General features: G+C 35.2%; 2 protein-coding genes across 2 annotated transcripts; both read right to left on the bottom strand.

The window, feature by feature from the left end:
- Nucleotides 1-152: 152 nt before the first annotated feature.
- tyrp1b (tyrosinase-related protein 1b) lies at nucleotides 153-6,178 on the bottom strand. The gene is made up of 7 exons (XM_088910659.1): nucleotides 5,511-6,178; nucleotides 4,568-4,890; nucleotides 3,819-4,023; nucleotides 2,383-2,550; nucleotides 1,693-1,872; nucleotides 1,049-1,195; nucleotides 153-607 (listed from the first exon to the last, which is right to left on the bottom strand). The coding sequence occupies exons 1-7, from the start codon at nucleotides 5,860-5,862 to the stop codon at nucleotides 393-395; spliced, it is 1,590 nt and encodes a 529-aa protein (XP_088766785.1). The 5' UTR covers nucleotides 5,863-6,178; the 3' UTR covers nucleotides 153-392.
- A 5,134-nt stretch (nucleotides 6,179-11,312) lies between these two features.
- LOC148840561 (uncharacterized) lies at nucleotides 11,313-17,032 on the bottom strand. The gene is made up of 6 exons (XM_088928846.1): nucleotides 16,969-17,032; nucleotides 16,366-16,479; nucleotides 14,379-14,669; nucleotides 13,382-13,502; nucleotides 12,930-13,034; nucleotides 11,313-11,451 (listed from the first exon to the last, which is right to left on the bottom strand). Exons 1-6 carry the CDS (start codon nucleotides 17,030-17,032, stop codon nucleotides 11,313-11,315), a joined length of 834 nt encoding a protein of 277 aa, XP_088784972.1.
- Between the last annotated feature and the right edge of the window lie 8,243 nt (nucleotides 17,033-25,275).

Below are 25,275 nucleotides of genomic sequence, written 5' to 3'. Positions count from 1 at the left end.
TAAACCTTACATTAAAGAAGGAATTGCTGCAGTAGAAATGTTCTAATTTGTCATTTGAGATACATGTCACTTCAGGTACTGTATAAATCGAGTTTACTACAAAACTCAATAATAAAAAATGTATTAAAAAAGAACAGACAAATCTTAATGGAGGATGTTTGGAGGTTCAATTTTAATTATGGTCATTACACCTTTGATTAGTGATATTGCTATGTATGGACCACCTGTTTTTTCATCTTACCAAGAAAGTCACACGTACATGTTTTTTTTTCTTTAAGGAGTGAAAAACTAATTCCATGTTACCATAGAGATAGGTCTGGAGAAAAAAAAAGTTTTTTTTCAAAAGAAAACTTTCAAGCGAATACAAAGCTTACAAGCCTGTTGCTTGTAACTTAAACTACAGACTGGGTTTTATCTTGGATTCTCTCATGGTCCTCAGAGTAGCGCTGATAGTGCTCTCCGAGCAGTGGCTGCCGAGATTCATTTCTGCCATGACTATGTGATCTTGCACGAACAGCGCAGGTGGTGGCAGCAAAAATGATGGCAACTACAATCAGAGCGGCCACCACTGCAATGGTTATTATCTCCGTGAGGCTGTAAGGACGACCTACAGACAAAAGAAAAAAAATTAAAGTGTTATCTTTTCTGAACAGAGCACCAGAGGATTCACTATCCTCTTAACACAATGTTCATGGAGGCTAGTGTTTCTAGACACTCTGGCTTGGAAGCCTAATAATGCAAAACATCAGTGATGATGAATATCAGGATAAGAAAAAAAAGGGTAGCCAAGCCAAGTAGAACTATGCTTTGAAAAAAAAGATATACTGTAATTATATATTGCACAATGAAATTAAAGACAAAATGCTCAAAATGTACAAAATTGTACAAATTAAATTAGTGAGTCACACCATTGGAGTATTTGTCTTGTACAATTTACCATGATTCTGGAATCATAAGGGTCTGTTATTATCATGTTTTTTTGTCATAACTGTTTAAATATTGCTTCTTTAGACAATAGAAGCCCAAGTAATAAAATAATCATGCTTACTTGGCCATTGAACCTCATACGAGTACCCAAGCTTATCAGGAGCTGTAGCAAACATTTCAGCATTGGTAACTGGAGGCCAGAATGGGACCATATTATATTGCCTGTTGTGACCAATTGGAGCATTTTCTAAAGGGTAAACTGAAACATCTGGAACAAAAAAATAAATATAATCAGGATCTGTGCAACAATCAATAGTCATTTTTCTTACCATGAAAATAAAATATTTACTATATATACACAATAGATTTCTAGGTTCAATGCTGAAATCAGGATCTGTATTTTCAATGCACTGTATAACAACTTTGATATACAGCTTTAGCTTTCCTCTTCTGTCCTTTCACTACCTTTATTCTTTTTCTCTTTTTCCTTTGCTTATCTCTTCCAGATTGCTGGTTTCCTTTTTTCTACTCATTTATTTATGTTTCTATATTATTGTTGGATTAACACAGTTTGTTTCATGCCATGATGATTGTTCACATTTGTTCATTACTGCATATGGTACCATGTATTATTCTTTCTTTTACCTAAAAAGCCAAGAAACAAATTGAACATAGAAACATATTTCTTTGCAGACAATATCATACATGGACTAGTTAAAAAAATTAAGAGCAAAATATTGAATATTCCAACATGTAATGTATTACCAGGGCTATGTCTTCTCAGCCACTCATCAAATATAGCATCAGTAAATGTGTGCAACAAGATGAATATGGGATCATTTGGTGAAAGATGTGTCTGTCCTCCAGTGCCATTCAAGAAAAGGTGTGCCAGGTTATGCAAACTGCGTACAATTGGGTCGTATGTTCCAGAAGGTGCGCTATAACCTAGTTGAAACAAAAAGAAAAAATCCCATTCTAAAGAAAAGCCAAATAATTTAGGTACAATAGAGGCATGGCTTATTTGAATAACTACCCTTTACTATAATGTTCTAATACATTTAGAGCACAAAATCTCCAAGACGTCAAGCATTTTTTAAGATAATCATTTCTACAAAGAAAATTATTTCTTCCTCTTCAAGATTGCTTTTGAAGCATGTACCATATTCTATGGAGTTGATTATGGATGTTAAGTTACAGGTTAAAAGTTACTTAATTTTTTGCCAGGTACTTTTATGGCAACTTACCTTTACTGTATGACCATTAATACAGCTGGACATTTTATTGAAGCAATCTAAGTATGTTGCTCAAGTATACAGCGGCAGAACCCCACCCAAGATGTGGGCCCACGGCCTTGCTGGTATGAACACAGAGCCTCAAACACTACTCCATGCTTCCGTATTATATATTTGTGAATGCAATTAGGACAATTAGGAATTTCTCTACTATAAGACTCACCTTCCACTGTGTTCCTGAAGCTCTCTGATGAAGTGGAATAGAAGGGTGGAGTGTCAAAGATACTGACTTCTAGACATTGAATGACATCCTGAGGCTCAGGTAGGCGTTGTACCATTGGTCTGGCAACATTCCCAGCAGGGTTTCTTCTGATTTGACTACTTTCAGTGCCTGTGGAATAGCATACAAGTCCTCCTAAAAACAGAGCTCTTCCAAAAGGCACACAAAGACATACAAAATAAAACAGATACACATTCCAACAGCTGGGAAAATGCATTTCAGCGTAAAGTAAATTGAAAGTTGTGTACACGGTACTATAAGAAAACAGTTTAAAAACAGTGCTGATAAAATTCTACACGCAAAAATGTATCCCTGATATAGGAAGTATTGAATGTTCATGTAGAGAGCATAAAGAATTACTGATAGCAAGTTTCAGAGTATTTTTTCAATTTACAGCCAGTAATTTGATTAAAGTGTTAAATTACTTGTGGATGTTCTACTTTCTTTTATTTGTTTCAAATACCATCGGTGTAAATGAAATGAACTGTGGCAAAGTTTAATTCCCATTGATCAAAGCAGCCTGCAGGGTTACCTCCTTGGTTCAGCAGCTACTTGTATCAGGATTACATTCTTGGTTCAGCAACTGTTTGCGGGTCAGACATTCACATTAAACTTTTCTGTCAGGTAGACAATCTAATAAGGGGATTAAACGAACTAAAAAGATTATAGTTAAATCCTTCTTGTACAACTTTTTTTTCTAATACAAGAGCTCTACTCACAGATTCCTTTTAGGCTTGAATGATTTCAAAACAGGAAAGGAAAGCAAAAGAGATCCGATAAATCATTTGGAAACAATCCTTCAATACAAAAGGACAGTACCATCCCAGATATGATGTTATTTGTATCAAAAGAGGGTTTCTTAATGTTAAATTTCTAAATGGCCAAAAAAGCAAGCACTAAACCTAGACTTCACATCCCACTGCTGAGGAGGTTTAAATGACTAACTATATGTACAGAAATAAAAATAAAAAGTGAGTTATTTATACACATATATAGTATTTTAAATACTTAACAATGTGTTTTATATTAGCAGTTTAACTAAAGGTTTATGATTTCAGCCCTGCAGCAGCCTGCCATTTACAGTAGGCATTACAATTTGATGACAAACATATGGTAAAAAATCATTTCAGACCTTTCTAGTACACTATTTGCATTGTAGCAAGTGGGTAATTCATAAATCACAATGTCATGGAGCTCAATGTGAACAGAAGTGTGCCGATATGCAAAGGCAATAGAGGTAGCAGAACACATAACTGTGACATGCACGCAATACTTAACTTCAATGTAACGCACTGTCAATATATTTTCAAGCTGCCACTGTTAATAGCATGCTAACATAATAGCTTCACAAAGCTAGAGACAAAGACGGAGATGCTTACTGTTACATATAGTTCCAAGAGTGTCATAGTCATCAACACTTTCACAAATAACTCTCCACTGTGAGAATACAGAGTTAGAACTGATCAGGTTTGGGTCAAAGTTACTTCTTGCTCCAAATAATTCGTCTGTGCAGATGTCACAGTTGTTTCCACCAATGGCAAAGTTCCAGTAAGGAAGAGCAAAGGACGGATCTTGAAGCATATCCTGAATTTTCAAGAAGAGTACAAATCTCAATAAAGTATAACCCATTTTTCACAACTTCTCAGACTGATCTTTTGTTGTTTTTTTTTGGAAAAGGTCTGACTGGGCTAAGGTGTCAGAGCCTATCATTTTAACACTCATGAGAAAAAGAAAAGCAAATAGTTTAAGTTTAAGCTAAAAAAGACAATTTTATTCCATTTAGAACCAGCATTTTTTCTTCTATAGAAAAAAGATAAAAGTATACCCATAACCTAATGGATTTTATTTACAGTACATAGGATTTTACAAATTACTCAATTAAGTATGGATTTTGGCCAAATAAATAAAACAAAACAAAGTGTGGATTCACTATGCCAGCTGATTTGTCAAATATTGATAACAGTATTACTATAAAACATTTCTTTGCCTCTTTTTGGAAATATATATATTTTATTAAGGCTCCCCCCCTTTTCATATCAACACAAACATCTAAAACAAGTTAATATAAACCACTGGCTGTTAGCCATTTCTTTCTTTACACAAATCAAGGCATGCAGCTTCTCCTCACCTGCATGTCCATCTCAAGCTGTAGCAGGTGATACCTGTGCCAGGTAAGAAAGCCAGGACCCTCATGGGAAAAATCTACTCCTCCAAAACTCTGCTGTCCAGCTCCAAGGAATGTTTTGCTGACAGAATAATAGTGTGACCACACAAAAAAGTTGTATATGGTGATATTCTCAAACTGCATAGTGTTGCCATCCGGTCCAAAGATCTCCTGATAGCGTCTGGTTGCAATGACCAGGTTGGGGTGTACTGTACCCTTGGCTTGGTTTAACGCATTCACAAAAAATCTTTTTTCATCTGTGCTCATTTCCATAATATTTCTCCTAACTGCAAATAATGGAAAGGCAAGAGATATTGTAATTACAACACGTTCCAAAGCTTTTTAGGATTTGTTCCCTTTTCTAATTGCTTTTTTACAATATGTAAGGTGAACAGTTTATTTTATCATGTTCCCTGAGTTCTGAAATTCATTTTAACTTAAGAAAATCAACGCTTTTATATTCCCAATAATGCTCTCTTGTATACGAAGAAGGTCTTATTTGAAATTTAAATAATTGTATAGATCTGTAATCTGTGAAATTTAAAAGGCGGAAAATGGCAAATTATACGATTATACGAGTTAATACGATTCAACTACTGTATGAATCAATGCAGTCTACAGATATTCGTAACAGTGAAGCATGTATGGACATAAAGAACCCCATACATTAGTCGCTAAATTGCAGTAAAAGAGAAAGGGTAAAACGAAAACTTCAAAATCCATTTTTGTTAACAATCAAGTCATGACTGTTTTACTATTTAATGGCACAAAGATGGCTGCAGATATTGGTCAAAAGACTTGTTGTTATTTGAAAGATAACTTTCAAACTTTTGTTACCATTGGCAAACTCCAGAAAAGCAGATATCATTACTACTACAATTAATTTAGGATTTCGGAATTATCTTACCTATAAGGGTACGCTGGTCGCAGTTTACTCCGGTAAACCCATGCTTACATCGTCCGCAGTTATAACCCGAGAAGTTCCCATTGCACTGACAGCTACGATTGAAGAACCTAAGGGGCCAGCGTTCACGATCATCGAGTCCATCGTGTGGATACTGTGGTCCGTGTGGTCGACTGTCTGCATTTATTGCTACACACTGTCCTCGTCCTGTGCTAGACCCACAGCTGTCATTTGGTACCCCAGTTGGAGACGGACAGCACTCTCCACTGCGAAGTGCCTCTGGGGTTACACATTCTCTAGGAAACTGGGAGCGTACAACGCCGCACAAGACAGCCAAAAACCAATACTTCCACATCCCTGCGGAAAAGTAAGTGTCCTTACTGTATTTAATGACGATAGCCTATGCAAACACAACAGGTAAATCAGATTTACAAAATATCCCTGTTTACTGTATGTTTGATAAATTACGCTTAAGTAAATTATTATTTTTGTTAAAGTAACGTTATTAATTTAAGGTTTAAATCCCTTCTCATAATTAAGCCAGTGTAACTGATGTCAGTATAACTGAGATTCTTTAAGAGTGTCTGAAATCTACTTTTGAAAGAATGATAATCCTACCTCCTAAATACATTCTTTTCACACAAATTGCTGGCTAGATTAATAACCCCCTCTGCAGATGAACAAATCCCTGCCTTAAGTACGAAATTAGCGCATGACTGCCAAGATTGTTGATCTCCTCGTGATCACATCACATTTCCTACGTAACGTCAGAATCAGGTAGGTTAAGGAAAAAATAAACCAAACTCAAATGTTTCGCTGTTGAAAGAGCCTAAGGGATGCCGTAAAATCTGAAAGGTGCCTCAGCAGGACTTTTTTTCTAGACGTACTGAAAACATACAGTACAACGCCTCTGGCAACGCCTATTTATTCACGCTGTACTGCAACAAGTAATAACCGACCATTTTCAAATTATACAAATAAGACAATGCGTTTAATAATTCCACCAGCATTACACAAAGAGCCTGTGAAATGAGATTATCCGAATTGAAACAACGTCCAAATTTGAAGCTAATGCTCTTAACTTTATACCTCCAGGGATATTTTCATTTTAAGAGCTGCAGAGTCATTTGGCAGGATATCTACGCGACAAATCCCAACATTATTAACAACAACAACAATGATGATGATGATAAAAATAATATCTGTTCCATTTTTTTAAATGTACCCCTACAAAATTGTGACTTACTGCTTACAATGCTGTACCAGTTCTCTTCTAAAAGCACCCAGGCTAAGCAGTATCTTTGGATATGTGTAGGTATGCCTGCCCATTTTTTTTTATAGATATAAGAATAAATTATATATTAAATGAATCATAGATAATACTGTTTTATCATTGCTACATACTGTATATAATTCCAATAATTGCTCTTCATATTGTAACGCTTACGGCCGTCAGGTACTGTGTAAGAGCCGGCGTACCAGAGCAGGTGACGTCACCGCCCTTCCCTATGATAGCAGGACTACAGCTACTGGGCTGGAAAGAGATCTCTCTTTAGCTCACGGTGCTGGGTCGCTGCAGAGAGACGCGGAAGTCCCGGGTTCGAGCCTCAGTCGGGATGGGGCCGACCAGATGCGGCAAGGGCGCCCGCCTGAGCCCCCGTTGCGTTACATTGGTGTCAGAAGTGGGATGGGATAGCCCTTCGCCGGGGACGGCGATTTAAGCGGGGGAGAGTGTAACGCTTACGGCCGTCAGGTACTGTGTAAGAGCCGGCGTACCAGAGCAGGTGACGTCACCGCCCTTCCCTATGATAGCAGGACTACAGCTACTGGGCTGGATAGAGATCTCTCTTTAGCTCACGGGGCTAGGTCGCTGCAGAGAGACGCGGAAGTCCCGGGTTCGAGCCCCGGACAGTGGGGGGCCGACCTGATGCGGCAAGGGCGCCCGCCTGAGTCCCCGTTGCGTTACATTGGTGTCAGAAGCGGGGTGGGATAGCCCTTCGCCGGGGACGGCGATTTAAGCGGGGGAGAGTGTAACGCTTACGGCCGTCAGGTACTGTGTAAGAGCCGGCGTACCAGAGCAGGTGACGTCACCGCCCTTCCCTATGATAGCAGGACTACAGCTACTGGGCTGGAAAGAGATCTCTCTTTAGCTCACGGTGCTGGGTCGCTGCAGAGAGACGCGGAAGTCCCGGGTTCGAGCCTCAGTCGGGATGGGGCCGACCAGATGCGGCAAGGGCGCCCGCCTGAGCCCCCGTTGCGTTACAATATGATACACACATACTGTAGAATTGGTAATATCTAAATTTGACCAACTTCAGATACAGGATTATGCTACAGGTATGTACAGTATGACCATAGTTTCAAATCAGGTGTTTGATAATACTATATTTGTATTGTTTGATATTGTATAAGGAAATAAAAAATAATAAAATCAATGAAAGTAGTTGTTTTTATATAGAAAAGTGAGTAACATCTGACCTACTGTATGAAATCAACTGCAAAATGGTGGATTATGATGTGCCAAGTGTTACTACTGAGTTCCTTGCAGGGGTTGTTTACTGTAAGTGAACTGCAAATGGAAGAATTTACAGTATAATATAATAAAATATAATATTATAAAAATATAATAACACAACAAAATCATATGAGGATACATTTGATTTAAAAGTAATAATTAGTAAATAATATTTGTATAACTAAAATAATAGCTATAATTTCATCATAACCTTTTTCACAGCATAGAACACAATTACAGGTAAGTAATTTGATGGGATTCTTACTGTTTCTGGTTTAAGAACCATGGTCTATACAATTGAGCCTTGCTTAGTCTTAAGTCATTGTTAGGCTCACTCCATAAATTTGAATTTTCAAACTGTGTGACAAATACGGTATATCACCCTATAATAGGGATATGTTTAATGAAATTGTGAAGCTGATTAATTTTGTAAGCACATCTCAGAATGGGGTGTCACAGTGGCATGGTACTGTAGCAAACACTGCAGTCTATACTAACTCACCTTCGTGTGCTGTTATCCTCTCACATTCTCAAGACATGTTGGCTAAATTAATTGGTGTTGCTAGATTGCCTCTGTGTAACTTACACTGTAAGCATGCTTTGAGATGGACTCACATTCCATCTAGGATCCACAACCATTGCCAGGAATAAGCAGCTTTCTGATAAAGGATTGATCTTCAGAACAGTATGTTGAAGGTAACTGTCTATTGCAGTGATGTGGAACTGCAGTCTTTGAGTACAAAGTTCATGCAGGTTTTGCCTATATAGTATATTTCCATAAGCAACTTATTAAGACCTAATAAAACTGTTTTGACTTCTTGGATGGTGATGCAGTGTTGTGAAAATTGGCCCTGGTGTGAGTGTGTGCATGTTTGTGTTTGTGTCTATCTGCCCTGTGATTGATTGGCGTTCCATCCAGGGTGTACCCTGTCTTGCTCCTGTTGCTTGATGAGATAGGCTCTGGCTCCCTCATGACACTGTATTGGGTGCAGTTTCAAATTGGATGGATTGACATATTATACAGTAGTTCAGGTGGGTAGCTGCGTCAGCATGCGTAGGCTGCAAACGAACAAGTAATAGGAACTATGAAGTAATAGGTCCATGCTGAAAAAAAGATTATATTATATTATTATATTATATTTAGATTATATATATAATATATTTATATTATATTATCATATAAAGATTATATTATACAGTATATAATGTCAGGAATGCAATAGAAGAACAGAGTACACTAAGGCCCTTGTGGAGAGGAGGAATTCATCCCAATTGATCTGTTGAGGTTTTCCCTGCTACAGTGAGAGAAAGACAGCATTGATTAGGAGTTTGCTAATGAGAAAACCACAGAAAGAATTTATGAATGGCGGAATTAAATGATCGTAGTTCTGCAGAATTTTTGAATGGTCACATGGGGTTTGTATCAAACACGTACCTTTGACTCACTGTAAGCTGGTTTTGGAAGCCTTTGGAGTATATAAATTTAGTATACAGTACAGTATGTTAATGTACTCAGTGTACAAATATAGTCTCAAACGTGTGTGGTTATTTGAGTCCATCAGGAATGGAATAAGCTAAATGTCCACAATGACCATAGAAGACAATGATGGACAATTCTTTGCAGGGTTCATTCGCCACAGGTGTTTCAGTTAAAACCAGTCCTAATCTTTTACAAGTCTGTCACTGAGGTTTCATATACTGCAACACACAATTTGCGGAGGTTGCAAAGGAAAATTGGAAATTTTAGAAGGTCTCCTCACTTTATAATGCAATAGTAACTCTTATGGCTTGCTTATTGTTTTTGTGCATGCATTGTAATGCTGAGTCATATCAATCCTGATGCTATCTCTGCTGTAGATGCTGTGCGATAGAAGCTGCATATCCTGATAGCATGTGTCATCAACCCTTCTGTGTTTTTACAAAGGTTGAAGCACTACGTGCTTGGACAATTGGGATTTTCATATTAGGATATTATAAAAAACTAAACTGGCAATTGCAATTGAAAAAAAATCTTATTACATAAACACACATAGACCACACACTGGGACGTAACATGGTTAGTACACAGATTTACTGTAAAAGTGTTGTTGTTGAAAAATATTTGAGGTTCAACAACAGGTTTGTCAAAAGTTGTAGGAGAACTAAGAGATTTGGTGTGAAGAAGTCATTCATTTTTATGTTTCATATACAATACCTTAGGTATTAAATGCAATCTTGTTGCTGAACAAAACAATGAATTTACTGTAGTTACGTAGTTTTCAAGATTTATACTATATGGTTGTTATTCATATGATTTCATTCAGAAAAACATTTACAAAGATTTTGTTTAGCAGACTTTTAACGACATTATCTCATGGTCAGTTAGACAGTTTTCATAAATGGATCAGAAGAATTTCTTAGTCTATTATATTAATTTCTAGGAACTCCTACTCCATTCTAGAGCTAGAATGGTCTTTGGATGTTAAAGATTACATTGCAATGAATAACATAATAAGCTTCTCTTTTGTGGTCTCAATTTTATTTTCTTTTAACCTCACATTCTTTTTTCCCTAGAGGCAATTCTGGAATGACACGTCTGCCAGATCTCTGAAACTGATATGCTAAAATGGATTATTGCTTGACAATTCTATATTTTTCTTGAAAAACACAAGGAAATAATGTATTGTACATGCACACATGGATATACAATATAATAAAACATTATGAAGATGAGAAAATGCTGAAAATGCTAATTTAATGTAATAAAACATGTCTTAGTTACAATAAAATAATGATATAATGCAGAAAACCAAATGAAATACAAGTAGTTTATAATATAAACCAAATAGGAAACAATAAAGTCAGTGAACCTCCAAAACAATAACACTTTACTGTATTAAATTCTAAGATAATTAAGACAATGCATCTGTATTTTGCAATTTTTATATTTTTCTGTATTTTTTTTGTATATATTTTTTTAAGTAGATTCCTGTAACCGTCTCCATAGATCTATTTAAAATCATTTTGTAAGTCATTAATCACATTTAAATTCTAAAAGTAATATAGCCAAAAATAACTTTAAAATAAAAATGTGCCCTTATACATTACCATTCATTATATCTGTGTTTGCATTCAAGAACATTACACAATGAGAGGAAGCTATTTGGTCTATTAAGTTTGTTTGGTTTATAGTAGATAAGTGTAAACTAGTCGTTATTCAAAAAAGACTAGACGAACACATAATTTCTTCAGTTGAGTGCAAACTCATAACTTTAATAAAGAAACTGAGTATAAAGCTACAATGTAGACCTTTAAAGCGCTGATGTTCTGACATCATGTGGTTTGTCCCAAAGACTAGCATCCCTTGAAGGGGAATCCAGAAGAATGTCGGCTTTTATTTCCTGTTTTTCTTTGGGTATTGTCACCTCACATGAACCATTTGACGCAGTTCTGGGGAAAGACAAAAAATGCCTTCACAGTACAGAACAGATTTATTGGAATATTTCATTCACCCATGTAATTTTTCATGTTGAGTTTTATTCATTTTTATTTTGTGTCCCTGCAAATATAGGACTGTAAAATAATATTCTAAAGAAGTCAGAATGGATAAATTAGAGATCATCATGCAACGTCTTCTTAAAAAGTAAACAAAAAATCAATTGGCTAAAACAGCAGAATAGATGAAATATCATAGCAGCATATGTTTATAGTACCTTAGGCTATCATCCATCCATCCATTTTCTAACCCCCTTTTCAAGTCAGGGTCACAGGGCAGTCAGAGCCTATTTCAGCAAGCAATGGGCACCAGACAAGATACACCCTGGATGGGATGTCAGGGCAGACACAGACAGAAACACAGACGCACGCCAAGGCCAGCTTTCCCAGAAGCAAATTATTGGAGGAAACCCACACAAAAAAACTCCATGCAGATTTCAACCAAGGTCTAGAATTTAACCCAGGGCCCCAGACCTGCAAGGCAGCAATAAATGCTAACCACTGCTGCCCCTTAGACTGTCATACTATTGGTTAATAAATGAATATGACAGTATATTTCAAAGTCTAATAAGTTACCTCAAGGGCATTATTAAAACCATTAAAAATGTTGCAAGTAATATGACTAATACCTTTCTGTATCATATGATTTCTGTGTACGAAATAAACATTCTCTAAAACACAAATCCATACAAACAGGTTTTTACATCTTATTTAGTTACATCTTGTATTTAAAATTAATTAATAATACATTTTTCCATTTGTTTTTTCACCCATGGTAAAAAAAAATCAAGCGTCACCATACCAAGATAGTAACACGGGAAAGTATGCATGTGGATGGGTGGACTCTATCCAAAAAGCAAGTTTTCAAACCTAAAGATAATGTCATTAAGTATTTTCCTTCACCAATTATTTTCCGGTGACCTCCAAGAGCCTGGGAAGAAACAAATACTGCTATTTCTGTAAGGTTTAGAGAAAATTCACCCCAACAACACCCTGGTGGTGCTCTGCAAGTAGTGTACTGTATTTCCACTTCAGCATTATACAGTACATAGTTAAATGCTAATGTGATCCATATTCAAAATGATTAAGGATAGTAGAGCCCCATCTGTGCTGGGCATGAGGCACTCTAAAGCCTTTTTCTGTGCAATTTTATTAAGCAAAGAATACATAGCTGAAATGAATTTGTGTTGTTGAAAGGAACGTTTTAACAACACCTTCCAAGAAGATCTCAAGAAACCCGTGCAATAATAAAAACACAGTATTGGCATTCCTTTGAAGTCCCAGGTTTAAAAACACTAGATGCCAGGTTTCTATTGCGAACTGGGTTAGTTCCTGAAGAGGAATAGAAAGGCTGGTGGATAGAATAAATACTGACTGATCTGTGTGCTTTTACAGTATGTGTGCATATATGTTAGAACAGAACTTGTGCCTACTGGTTTGGTTGAACATCCCCACCAGTGAGCGTGTTTTCGTTGGACTCTCCATGAATTGTTTCTGCTGCTTCACTGTCTTCAATCATTTTGACTGCCATTGTCCTTCTGTAAATTATGATAGTTACATGCAACATTAATTAAATCTGTGAAAAACAGATAAAACTGTCAAATTAAATTCTAGTATTTATTTTCCATTGAATTTTATATTGATTTGAATATTTGAGTCTAATTGAGTCATTTTAGAATCTTAATGAGTCACTTTAAATGCATTGTTTAAAATACATATACAATGTTAACATATACAGTATTTTATAAAAATCACAAAGGAATTATTTAAATATTTAGCAGGTTTTATTTTTACTATTACTGTATGTATCAGTTAACCCCAGTTTTGTATCAATTTTTGTAATGTGTAAAGTTGTTAATCATCAGCAGTAAATTACTATTATTACCTTATTCTTCTTTTCTTGTACTTCAAGCAATAAACAATAACCACAGTTGTCTCCAAGACCAAGAGAACAGCTGCAGAAATTGCTCCAAACCTCCAAGCCTCAAGGCCTAAGGCAACCACCTCTGAAAAGAGGACGATGCTTTTTACTTTGTGGTTAAATACTATATGTTTCTTTAAATTTTAAAGTCACAAATATCACTTTGGCATTTGCACTTCTCTATAACATAATATTTTGGCATTTTTTTCTTTTGATTCATCATTAGATGTTTGCTTCTGTATTCTGACATCTTTGTTAAAACTGAAAGGGCAACGCACAGTTACTGTAAGTGTAGTCCTAAAAGAAAAATATGGACACACACACACTAAAGCATACAAACATAATCTGATCACCAGTTGTAAAGCTACTACTTTAATTGGGCTAATCCTTATATTCCCCTTTCCGGGTTTTTGCATTCAGTAGATTAGTAGTCCATAGATGCCAGGAATTAAATTAAACCTTAAAAAAGAAGAAGAAAATCCCATCCAACCATTGTCATTATGCTGCTTATCCTGGTGAGTTTCGCCACATGAAGAAAATAATACACATACAGTATAAAGCAGTTTTTATGGCCAAAGCAATTAAGTTAATCATTCTCAATCTCTGATGCTTCCTTACCTCTATTCTGTATTTTTTAAATTATGAAATCTATGAATTTCTTTTCTAAAATATGCAATCATATTTAAGCAGATTAACACGTGCTCACTGATTTCAAATAATCTGCGGAAAATAAAATATCAGGAGCTTTAGGTCTTAATTGAATATATGAATCTTTATATAGAGAGAGGTATTAAAAATGTAACAGATGAATATTGAGACCAAAAGAATGTATTGCATTTTTATGCTTCTCAGTGTATAATACTTTGCATTTTAAGTTTGTTTTCTTTCATTATTTTAAGGTATTCACTAATCGCAATGATGCTGTATGCATGATTAAGACCACCATAGCCTCCTTTCTTACCGTTACTCGTATCATAGGTTGTTGTGTCTAAGATATCTCTGTTTCCATCCTCATCTGAAAGGGGGGGCAAAAGAGTTACTGGGATTTCCTCTACAGATTTGTCCAGAGTAGGCACGGGCTTGATTTCTTCTGGGTTCAAAAGTTCATCTTTGGGTATAATAATCTCATTGAAATCATTCGACTCTTCCCTGATCTCTCCAGCCATTTTATTACCTTCTTCATGTAAGCTGAGTATCTCAGGAGCTTGTGACTGAGGTAACAAGTAGGTATCAGTTGGGGCTGGAGCAAAATCTGTGACACAAGGCAGACATTTGGCATCCGAATGTAAATAACACTGAGGCTTTCAAAAGATCTTGAAAGACACAAATGAAATTAAACATCAGTAGCCCTTTTATATAACATCAAAATGAACTTGTTTTAGTTCAATTTTTATAAGAAAATCTGTATTTTTGGGGGTGGAGGCAAAGAACATTTTAGCACCATAATATCTCCCTCAACTTTTTTCTACAGTATGTTAATTAGAAGCCCACAGATATATAAAATCTGAGAACAACAAGGGAATTATTTAGTTTTTGCTTATATTTTTAGATATACTGTAACAATATTCAATATGCACTGTACGATTCTGGTTTGATATTCAATTCACAATTGGGTTGTAAAGGACAAAAAAAAACTAAAAGTTAAACATTAGAGAAATAATTCCTGAAAAAAAAACAGAAAGTTAAAGTTTGGTAAGAGAGAGGTATTTATGTGCTTTTCCTTCAAACTGTGTAATACTGACTGTCAAAAATGGATACAGGATTACTCAGCTTTTTAAAAGAGGAAGAAGAGTAGGTACAGTATAAGGTGTCATCTGATGTTTTTACAATAGATCTTTTTAAAAACCCTGACCTATGCTTTTGCTTTAGCAAGTTCACATTCCTTCTCTCCAGCTATAAGACGATAAGTAAAAATACCAAAGACTTACTGAATGATTAAAGGGCATCTTTATTTCAGAAGGGTAAACTGAGTTTATAATACTGCATTTCAAATTGAATAATATGGTCAAATAGTCCAAACAGTACACATTTATATACACTTTTTATTGTTATCTGTTTATTTTTATATTAATTTTAGGATAACTGAAAGAAAGCTTTTCTTCTTTTTTCAGTGTTACAAGAGATAGTTATAGAACAGAATAGAAACCTTTTGATGCATTATTATTGTGAAATATGTTAAACATTGCAGGCAAAAGCAGATTGTATATATGAATATTCAACAATTGTTTCTGTTTTGTTTTTTCTGTGTTTTATCGAATTGAAATATTAAGGTCAGTGAGATTATTGCTGTTCTAAAAAAATAAAGAGAAAATATATCATACCAACGTGACAGTTATGAAGATGTGCACTTGACAGGCGTTATTTTATGGCTCATGGCTCATAAGCAGTTTAAAGCATACACAGATTTAAAGTAAAAGGAAGCCATCTAAGCTGTTTTGCATGTTACTGTATGTTGTGTTTACTTTTTCTCATGAAGGAAAGTTCTGAAAAATATGCAAAAGATCTTGAACATGAACTGAGAGTTTTAGAAGTGCTGCAGAGTTAAAAAATGATACTGAATTTTACAGCAAAAGCAGCATTAAATTGCTATTGAAAGTCTAACATGGATAGGAGTCTATATTTTTGTTGATTTTTAGAATATCACTGTGATAGGCAGGCACTTTATATACTTTCTCTTTAGTTTCACACTATTTTGGCATCTTCGTGGTTCTAGCTGGAGAAAAATACAAACACTTATGTGGCCTGATATTATTTGTAGAATATTATTTATGTACTTCATTTAAAATGAAAGAAATTTGTTCTCAGAAGTCAGCATAGTACTATAATGTTTAAAATCTGGAAACAAGTGTTTCAAATTATGAAGAAAAAAAACTTTTGATTCTACAATTTAACACACTTTGGAGACATCCTTGAAACAATTTAACCATGGCATTGAGTTTAGATATTACCTTGCTCATTGTTGTCACTCTCTTGAGTTGTTTCAATTTCTCTGTCTGGCACAGCTGTGCCTACTTGGGTTGTCATGGAGATCTCTGAGCTGCTGTATGGCTCCAGTACAGTCACTGCAATTGGAAAATAGGAATAAAAAATACTAGTGTCACAGAAGAAATAAGATTTGTTCTGTATATGTTCACAAAATTCTATATTAGTATTATATGGAAGTTTAAACCCATGGCCATTGGTTACAAAGTCATTTCAGTGTATCAGCACAAATTACAATAGCTATTAATTTCCAAATAATTTCAGCCATTAAACTGCATGTAATTGTTATTATTTGAATTGAAAAAAAAATAATATTTTTTGCAACTTGAAAAAAACATGCAATATATGGGAATGGGAAAAATCTAAATATTTTACTATGTTTAAGGATGAAGTATGAACACCATAACATCTCAAAATTAAAATGACTTATCTCTGTCACTTCTACAGTGTGTTTTATACATTTTCTATACAGTATATATTAAAGTCCATCTGACTTTATTTTGTTAATTTCCTTTTCTGATATTGTTCAACAGAATAAAAATGATTATACGGACAAATCGCCAACTTACCCTGAGAGTTACAAAGATCAAGTAGAAAAATGGAGACCAGTCCTTTGAGTATAAGAATTTCCATTTTTATATTATCCTCTGAATGATCTTCTTACTTGATATGTCTTAGGGTAGTTAAGTGGTGGAAGACCTTCCAACTGCTATCAGTGAAGAGAAGATCTGTTGTGTTACAGTATTTAAAAATGCAATCTGACCCCATGTTTAGAGTTATCCCTCAGTTTACTGGGGATTTTCTAAATTGGAAAAGTCACAGATTGCTGTGAAATACTTAACCTAGTATGAGAATTCAAGTAGAACTTCTCTGGCATGTCACAGACACACTTTAAACCTTAATATAGCAATGACAATTGATTTGTAACCTTGTCAGAAATATATGATCAGTGGTAAAGAAAAAAATAATGAAAGGTAGATCTTCTTTCTTTTAATTGAATAATTAAAATACTTGAGTCAAATATTTTAACATCTGTGCTGTTATTTTTTGGTAATAATCTCAGTACATATCTGGTATAGTGATTAAAATACATTTTACCTTACATCATTTTTATCATTTTAGTTTAAACAATTTAATGTAAGTCTGCAAAACAAGGCCATATAATTTTGCCTTTAACATCAGATTAAGATTTTTCTAATTAAGATAAATTCAAACCACATTTCACAAATTGTATAACATCAACTCAGTTTCAGTTTCAGGCACTACACTACTTAACTCTACACTTTTGTTCTTTTTCTTACTGTCGTATTAACAAATTGTCCTGACAAACTTTGCCATACAGAGAACTGGCTTATAACAATTGTATTGTAATTTGTAGAAAAAAATAAAATTGCTCAAGCCAGATGACTATAAATATAATAAAAAGCTAGGTCACAAATATGACTTAACCATCATTAATTAAAAAGTGAAAGGAGGCAGCAACATGGAACATTCATAAAGCTTAATCTGTGACTATTCTTTTGAAGGACCTTTTTTGGACATTGTAAACAAATCTTATTTCATTTAGATTTCTCACTTAGATCTCTGTTAAATAGTCAGTCAGGCACTTTCAGCTGTATTCACTGAATTTGCATGTTATGTTTGGAGGAGAAGTGGTTTATCTTCTTGTTCACTGGCATAGTTCGTCACATTAACACACCTAGAAATTTTGATAGGTTGGTATATTTGTTTAATTTTGTTTAAGGATGGTTTTAAAGTCAAGTGAGAAAGATTACATACATTATGTATTCAGCATTACAGAGTTTTGCAGGAAGCAAAACATTAAACAAAATCTGAAACAACTAACTTAAAAATCATGAAAATGACTTAGGTGTTGTCACATCATTTCAATTTTGTAGACAGCACAGAGAAGAAATACAATGACAAATATAGCATTAAAATGTGTAGTTAAAAGCAATGGATATTCTGTTAAAAATATTCATTATGATTTAGAATTGTTATAGACTTTTGCTACTGTGGAATCAGACCAGAAGCAGCAACAAGATAGACCCCTGTGCTTATTGTAATATCCTAAAGGGACAGGCTAATAAATCACAGACAAAACTATAAGGGGACTTGATTAAAGTATTCTGAATCCTCAAATGCTTTAACAAAGTCAACTCAATGGATTTCTGATTCAACTGAGAAAAAAAAACAGACACAGTTGAAACAATGCAAGTTTCTTAAGTTGCATATAATGATCATCTTTCATATTTTCATGATATGCATTACACCTAGTGGTTGGATTGGGCAACAGCTTTGGTGTTTTGTTATTGCTGTTCAACTGGGCACTTTGATTCATGGAGTCATTTTTTTATCTAGAGGTTCAGTTTTCTGCTCAGAAAGTGTCCAAGTTTTGCAGCATTATGTTAATTTGGTATGGTTTAATCATTATATTTTATGTTCTTATATTAGTAGACATAAAAAACTAGATTTAAGGATTGTACTTTACAATTCCATTTTTGATTCCATTTTTATTTCCTTGGCTCAAGAAAAAAAACTAGAGCAGCACCATTTACTGTGCATGATGTTCCCCTTGGTATAATGATAATCTTTGCTCAATGAAGTCATGGATGTACTGTAAGCTTACTGTAGATGGAGTGACACTGGCCTGTCAGTTCATTTACTTGCCCTCAAGCAACATCAGCAGTCCTACAGAAATGTATTGACTCTCACAAGATCAGCTTGTGTTGAGAAGCTAATAGAAGAAGGAAAGAGTAATCTTAGAACCATTTTTTTTTCACTTAAACTAATATATGAGAGCAACACCGTAGAAGAGTCTACAGTCCAGTGCAATAGTTTTTCAATCTAAAATTGATCATGTCTGGAATCATATTACATAATTTTATTCCTTTTCTAAGCATACTTTATGCACTCTCTAGCTTACAGCATCTCAACTTACATCTCAACGTGTCTCCTCATTGGCTATATGAAATAATCACTAAAATAAATATAAACCAGTCTGGGTTTTCAGTGCTTAGTACTGTAGCAGCTCTGTAGTATCTTAGAATAGGTGTTAGAAAATAAAATGATCAAAATGGTTGTTGTTCCTGCTCTACAAAGCTGATCACATATGGCATATGACCCCACAAGGGTCTGTTCTTGATCCACTTCTAGCTATGACATTAGTTTTTGTGTTGCTGATACCTATATTTATATTTGCATGAAACCAGAAGTTAATTAATTAGATGCCTTGTCACACTATTAGCTCTCCCCATTTATGGACCAATTTTATACAATCCCCTCACCATGGTTATACATGGTTATAGAGAAAAATGAATTTGCCAGAAAAATAAAAAATGAAAAATAACTCTCTAGGTAAAATATTCTAATTTACACATTGTAAGTAAATAAGATATACTGCAATTAGTAATTTAATTAAAAACCAAACATACTTTACAATAGTATAAGAGGACATTAATTGTTGGCCTCAGCAGGCAATACAAGGTTTTCAGTCACGTGGCTACTCACTTAGTATTCCATATTATTATTGTTGGTAGGATTGCTCTGTTATCTGCTGCCTTAGGTTTTTAGCCCATCCTTGTTGTGACATGAGTTTGGAAAATAAGCAGGCTTTGGTTAATACTTTGGTCTTGGAAATACTTTGTGTTTTTTTGTAGGTTTGCCCTGTCGTGAAAGGTTATTCACGATGGCGTAGAATCCATATTAAATACTGTATCTTAAAAAGGAAATTTAGCTTGCTTGAGACATAATGTGTTATGAGTAACACATGTAAGCTTGTGGTACATTTTTTTTTTCTTTGGCATACTAAATTTTTTCAGCATCTCCAACTGAAGCCATTCCATTGCCTCATCAACTAGCCTCCTCCAGAGCATCCTATCTCTCCAGGCCTCTACATTAAATTTCTGTCTCGCCGGCATCTTTTTTCACTTAGTCAAGCCATCTTATTCTAGGCCTTCCTCTTGGCCTCTTTCCCTCAATATTCTCTTTTACTATCTCTTTTATCTTGATCTCTTCTCATGACATGGTCCTTTGACAGTAGCAAGAATATCAGAGTCCTTATTTAGCTCTCTTAATTCTCTGTTTTTCCTTCTTCTCCATTCTCCATTTTCTTTAACTGGTCCAAAAATCTGTCTTAAAACACTGTTTTGAAAAAACATGAGTTTTTTCTCCTTCTTTTTAGTGAGAATCCTAAGCTTTGCACTATACAGTACTACTGGCTGAATTATTGTCTTGTGTGTCCTGTCCTTGTGTGTCCTTGTTTTGGTTGTTCGTGACAGCAGTATTTACTTCATAATTTTCCCCTTGGCAAATCTTGACCTATTACCAGCCTGAATACTTGCTAGAATTTCTTCCTCTATACTATTTTTCTCTTGAACCACTCCTCCCAAATGTGTTCCTCATCCACTTATAGGAAGATACTTAGTTTTAACAATATTGATTTCTAGACCAACTCCTTTGGCCTCCTTCGCTAAAACCCTTGTCATGTCTCTCAATTCTTGTTCGCTTTGACCTACAGTATAAGCACTACAGTATATCATCTGCGTAGGCTAAAATATTGATCTTTCTGCCTAACTTAATTCCTATTTCCATTTCTGTATCTTTTCTTATGGCTCTTTCTACTACATTGAAGCAATGGGGACAGGCAGTCACCTTGTTTGACGCCAGTCTTTACCTCAAACACTTCTGATAGTTGCCCATTCACTCTTACTCGGCATCTTGAGCCATCAACACACAGTTTGGTAAGTCTTATTAGTTTCTCTGGGATTTCTGTTTTTTCCGTTTCTCTCCAAATCGCTTTCCTGTTTATGCTATTGTAAGCTTTCTTAAAATCCATAAACAGGCAATGTATTTCTGTATTAAACTCCCAACACTTTGCCAATATCTGTCGTAGAGTATGCATCTGGTCCACTGTTAATTTATTCTTCCTGAAACCTGCTTGTTGAAAACCTAAGGCTTCTTTCATGTATGGTGTCAGTCTTCTTAGTAGTATTTAGTTTAGGATTTTGCAAGCTATACATAGTAGTGCAATTCCTCTGTAGTTTGTACACTGCATGTGATCTCCCTTTTTGAAAATTGGACATATAAAAGACTCCTTCCATTCATAAGGAATTACTTCCTTTCCCCAGATTAATTAATGATATGGTGCATCTTCCTATGAAGTGTGTCTCCTACCTCCTGCAGTATTTCAGCATGTGTGTTATCAATTCCTGGGGCCTTCCCTTTCTTCATCTTCTTGATCACTAACTTGACCTCTTCCAAATTTGGATCATCCACTACAGACTGTCACTATCTTGTCACTATTCAACAATTTTTCAAAATACTTCTTCCATTCTCCTAAAGCCTTTTCTTCATCTGTTACCAAGTTTCCTTCTTTGTCAATCTTTGCTTTTCAGGTTTCAGAACCTCCTCCATTGTTTCTTTTAGGGTGTCCTTAATTACTTTCCATGTTTTTTCAACATCAGCTTTCTCTTTCTCGTCTAAAATTGTAAACCTGTTGTTCAAAGCAATTGTGAACTGTTCTTTCTTGACTTTATCCTTCATCAAATTTAAAGCTATTCGAAAAGTTACCTTCTTTTTTGCTCTTCTTGGGACATGATATTCCCTGACGAATCTTGACTAATACTTGGAAGTCATCCGATTTCTGCTCCCCTTTAACTTCTAACATCTTCCACTATATTGTACGTCTGTGTCTTGCATCGACTAAGACATGATCAATTTGGTTATGTGTTGCCTGGTCTGGGGAGCTCCAAGACATCTTATGGACATTCTTTTGTGGGAAATATGTACTTACTATCCTAAGGTTTTTTGCTGATGCAGAATTGATTAATCTCATTCCATTTCCGATTGGCGTGTCATGCAGACTATGTAACCCTATGTATGGCCTCCAGACTAGTTCCCTGCCACCTTATTTTCAAATGAAATTTTAGTTTGAATTCTTGCCTTCAAAAACATACTGGGTGAATTGGCATTTATTTGATGAAAATAATTATGGTGAAGATGGCAATAAAGCTTGAAAAAGAATTTGGGGAGCAAAGATAAAATGAATATGTTCTTCACAAATGTAGTTTTGGATTTTTAAAAGGAAGAGGGAAATAAATTGAGACAATTTCACATTAATATGCTCACTTTCAAATTTGTCCTGTTAGTTTTAGATGCACCATTATAATGACAATTAATTTAATTGTTATTCGATCCTATTAACATAAGAAAATGTATTTGTCCGTGATAAATGTTTCTTTGCTTTGGTAAAGAATGCGTGACCTCTTGTTCAGCCATATTCAGGTGACAGGTGCTACCAAGAGGTGTTAAAATGAGTTGTAGTAAGAACCATTAAGTTTGATTTCAAACAGCAAAGACATTCAGGTTGATGATGACATACTCATGTTTTATAAGCACAAAAACATTTTTTCCTATTGGGAGCCAATATGTAGACCCACCACAGAAGATGTCTAGTCAATCATCAAACTTTGAATTATTTCAAAAATGTAAAGCTTCCATGCAGTTTTTGTGAATTCAATTTTTAGTGTAATCAGGGAATTAATGTTATTCCAGTTAGCTATCAAGCAGTAAGACAAGAACATAGTTTCTCTTAGTGTATAAAGATAGTAAAACCCTTGTATTTAGTTTTTTTTATTATTCAGGCAAGGAAGATCACAGCAAACACCAGTTTTTCATTATATGTAATTTCATATAAAATAAAGCTGTAAAGGCACTAGTAACAATACAACACAACTGAATACTTAATGAAATCTTAACTATTACTACAACTTTTCTAAAGGTGTTAATATATGATTTGTCTTAAGTTTTTGAACAGATTTTCTCAACTCTTCAGATATAATGGGGAAATTTGTAGTTATAAGAAAATGGGGATATTCATTATTAATTATTAAAATAGCACTGGAGGTGAACATTTTCACTATAAGTGAAATAAAGTATTGGTTTTATGGATTTATTTTACAGGCATCGCCAAGGGACCACCAAGATTTCTGAGTATCTCTGGGATCCTGGGCACTAAACTGAAAATGAATACTCTATTCCAGGGTCATATAATGGCACCTTATTCAAGGGCAGAACTTTTGAATAGAAAAATTGATAGAGAACACTGGACAAAGCCTGGAATTTGAAATGCCCACAAGCAACCCATTGATAATGCTTTTGAATTAATCATCCTATAGAAATAATGTTCTACCCTGCAGTTACTACAATACAGTAAAGAACAGAATCTGCTTAGCTATTGCAGTAAAAATAAACTTAACAGAGGCATTTGAAAGAGACAATCGATTGTGATATGTGAGGCGACTCCCAGGGCATGGAGTCATGAGACTGGTTGTTTCTCTCAGGATGCCAGGAGATAGATCATTTGACTTGTATATTCATTTCCAATCTGATGGAGATACATCCAGTATAGAGACTCAGACCATGCTTTTATTTCTTGAGGTTTACACAATTCTGTTTTTTTAAATAAACTCATAGGAATCAGGACACAATTGTTCAACATCAGACTTTCACAGAAGACCTTAATGCTTCCAAATAGAGTAAAATGTCAATAATGAAGATATTCTTGCCATTGGTCACATAATGATTCCTCGTACAAAACTGTTTTCTTATAAAAACGTGAAATATCATACAGCTATAATAAACTACAGTTTGATAAAGAATTAAAACTTGAAGGATTTAAAAGGCTAATTTTTCAAGATTATTCTTCCAGACAAAAAATAAAATTCACTTTGTGAAAGTAGCTGTAAGAATTTAAAGGAGACACTTTTTCAGAGAGCCTCATATACAGTGAAAAGAAAAAATGGCAAATTAATATTTCATTTATTTAAAGACATTTTGAGAAACTGACAATTACACACTATACACAATATTTGTACTATAAGCCCTTGCAGAATGTAAAATAAATATAGTAATTGTGAAATTAGCCAAAGATACTACCACTGCAAATGTAATTGGTGAACTTATCACAACCTTCACTGAGTGTGAGTTAGTTTTCCAAGCTGCTTGTTGTTGCCCTGGGGCGAGAATACTGTATGTGAGTTGTGATGTTAAATAACAGTATAGTATACTTACACAATGCTATGAAACAAAATAAAATATAATATTAAAATAAAAGAAGACAGCAGACCACATATAATAAATTACTGCAGTTCACTAGGAATGACAATGCCCAAAATCAAAGCGTAACAAACTATTGTGGAGCGAATATCTGGCTTAACCCACTTGGCTGAGGGCCGACCTCCTGGCCATAGGGCGAGGAGGCCAGGACCCTCATGCAAGGTAACCATGGGATAGCTGCAGAGGTGGAGTTGGGGTGGAGGTGGGATGCAAAAGTCACACGCGAGGGAGAGATATATCGCATTTGGTATTTATAGCGTTTGGTGGAGGAAGGACGAAGGGAGTGACTGCTAATCACTGACGCCTGGGAATGATTGAGCGCGGTTGTTGTCATCCCTCCCGAACTTTATTTAAATAAATTTCACTAGGAATGACAACGCCCAAAATCAAAGCGTAATGAACTATTGTGGAGTGAATATCAGGCTTAACCCGCTTGGCTGAGGGCCGACCTCCTGGCCATAGGACAAGGGAGGCAGGATCCCCAAAAAGAACCAAGCAGGACCCAAACCACCAATGCAGAATTTGGAAGAGCCTGGAGAAGGAGAGAAGGTGTGATCTGTGACGTGTGGATTGTTGCAGCGGTAGGGCAGTCGGAGTGCCTGTCTGTGTTCTGTATAGGTTTACTGTAGCTAAATCGCTTCCGTTGGCCTAGGCGAGTCGCTTATTATGAGTATGCATTGACAGAAGGGAATTCAAATGAACACAGGGTCTAAATGATACCGTGTAGGTTCTTCGTGGATGCGAAAGGAAAATCGCTG

This window comes from Atractosteus spatula, chromosome 1 (assembly GCF_055471065.1).
Source record: "Atractosteus spatula isolate fAtrSpa1 chromosome 1, fAtrSpa1.hap1, whole genome shotgun sequence".
Classification (NCBI taxonomy): domain Eukaryota; kingdom Metazoa; phylum Chordata; class Actinopteri; order Semionotiformes; family Lepisosteidae; genus Atractosteus; species Atractosteus spatula.
The sequence above is the reverse complement of the archived record's forward strand: the minus strand, read 5'-3'. Positions and strand labels throughout refer to the sequence as shown.

Bases quoted from the DNA above. Each gene is read 5' to 3' on its own strand.
- tyrp1b (XM_088910659.1), bottom strand. From the start codon at position 5,862: ATGTGGAAGTATTGGTTTTTGGCTGTCTTGTGCGGCGTTGTACGCTCC. The intron at 1,196-1,692 runs GTAATACATTAC...TTTTTGTTCCAG, and splicing joins GCTGAGAAGACATAGCCCTG to ATGTTTCAGTTTACCCTTTA. The intron at 608-1,048 runs GTAAGCATGATT...TTTTGTCTGTAG, and splicing joins GTATGAGGTTCAATGGCCAA to GTCGTCCTTACAGCCTCACG.
- LOC148840561 (XM_088928846.1), bottom strand. From the start codon at position 17,032: ATGGAAATTCTTATACTCAAAGGACTGGTCTCCATTTTTCTACTTGAT. The intron at 16,480-16,968 runs GTAAGTTGGCGA...TTCCAATTGCAG, and splicing joins TGATCTTTGTAACTCTCAGG to TGACTGTACTGGAGCCATAC. The intron at 11,452-12,929 runs GTAGGCACAAGT...GTCTTTCCCCAG, and splicing joins GGGGATGTTCAACCAAACCA to AACTGCGTCAAATGGTTCAT.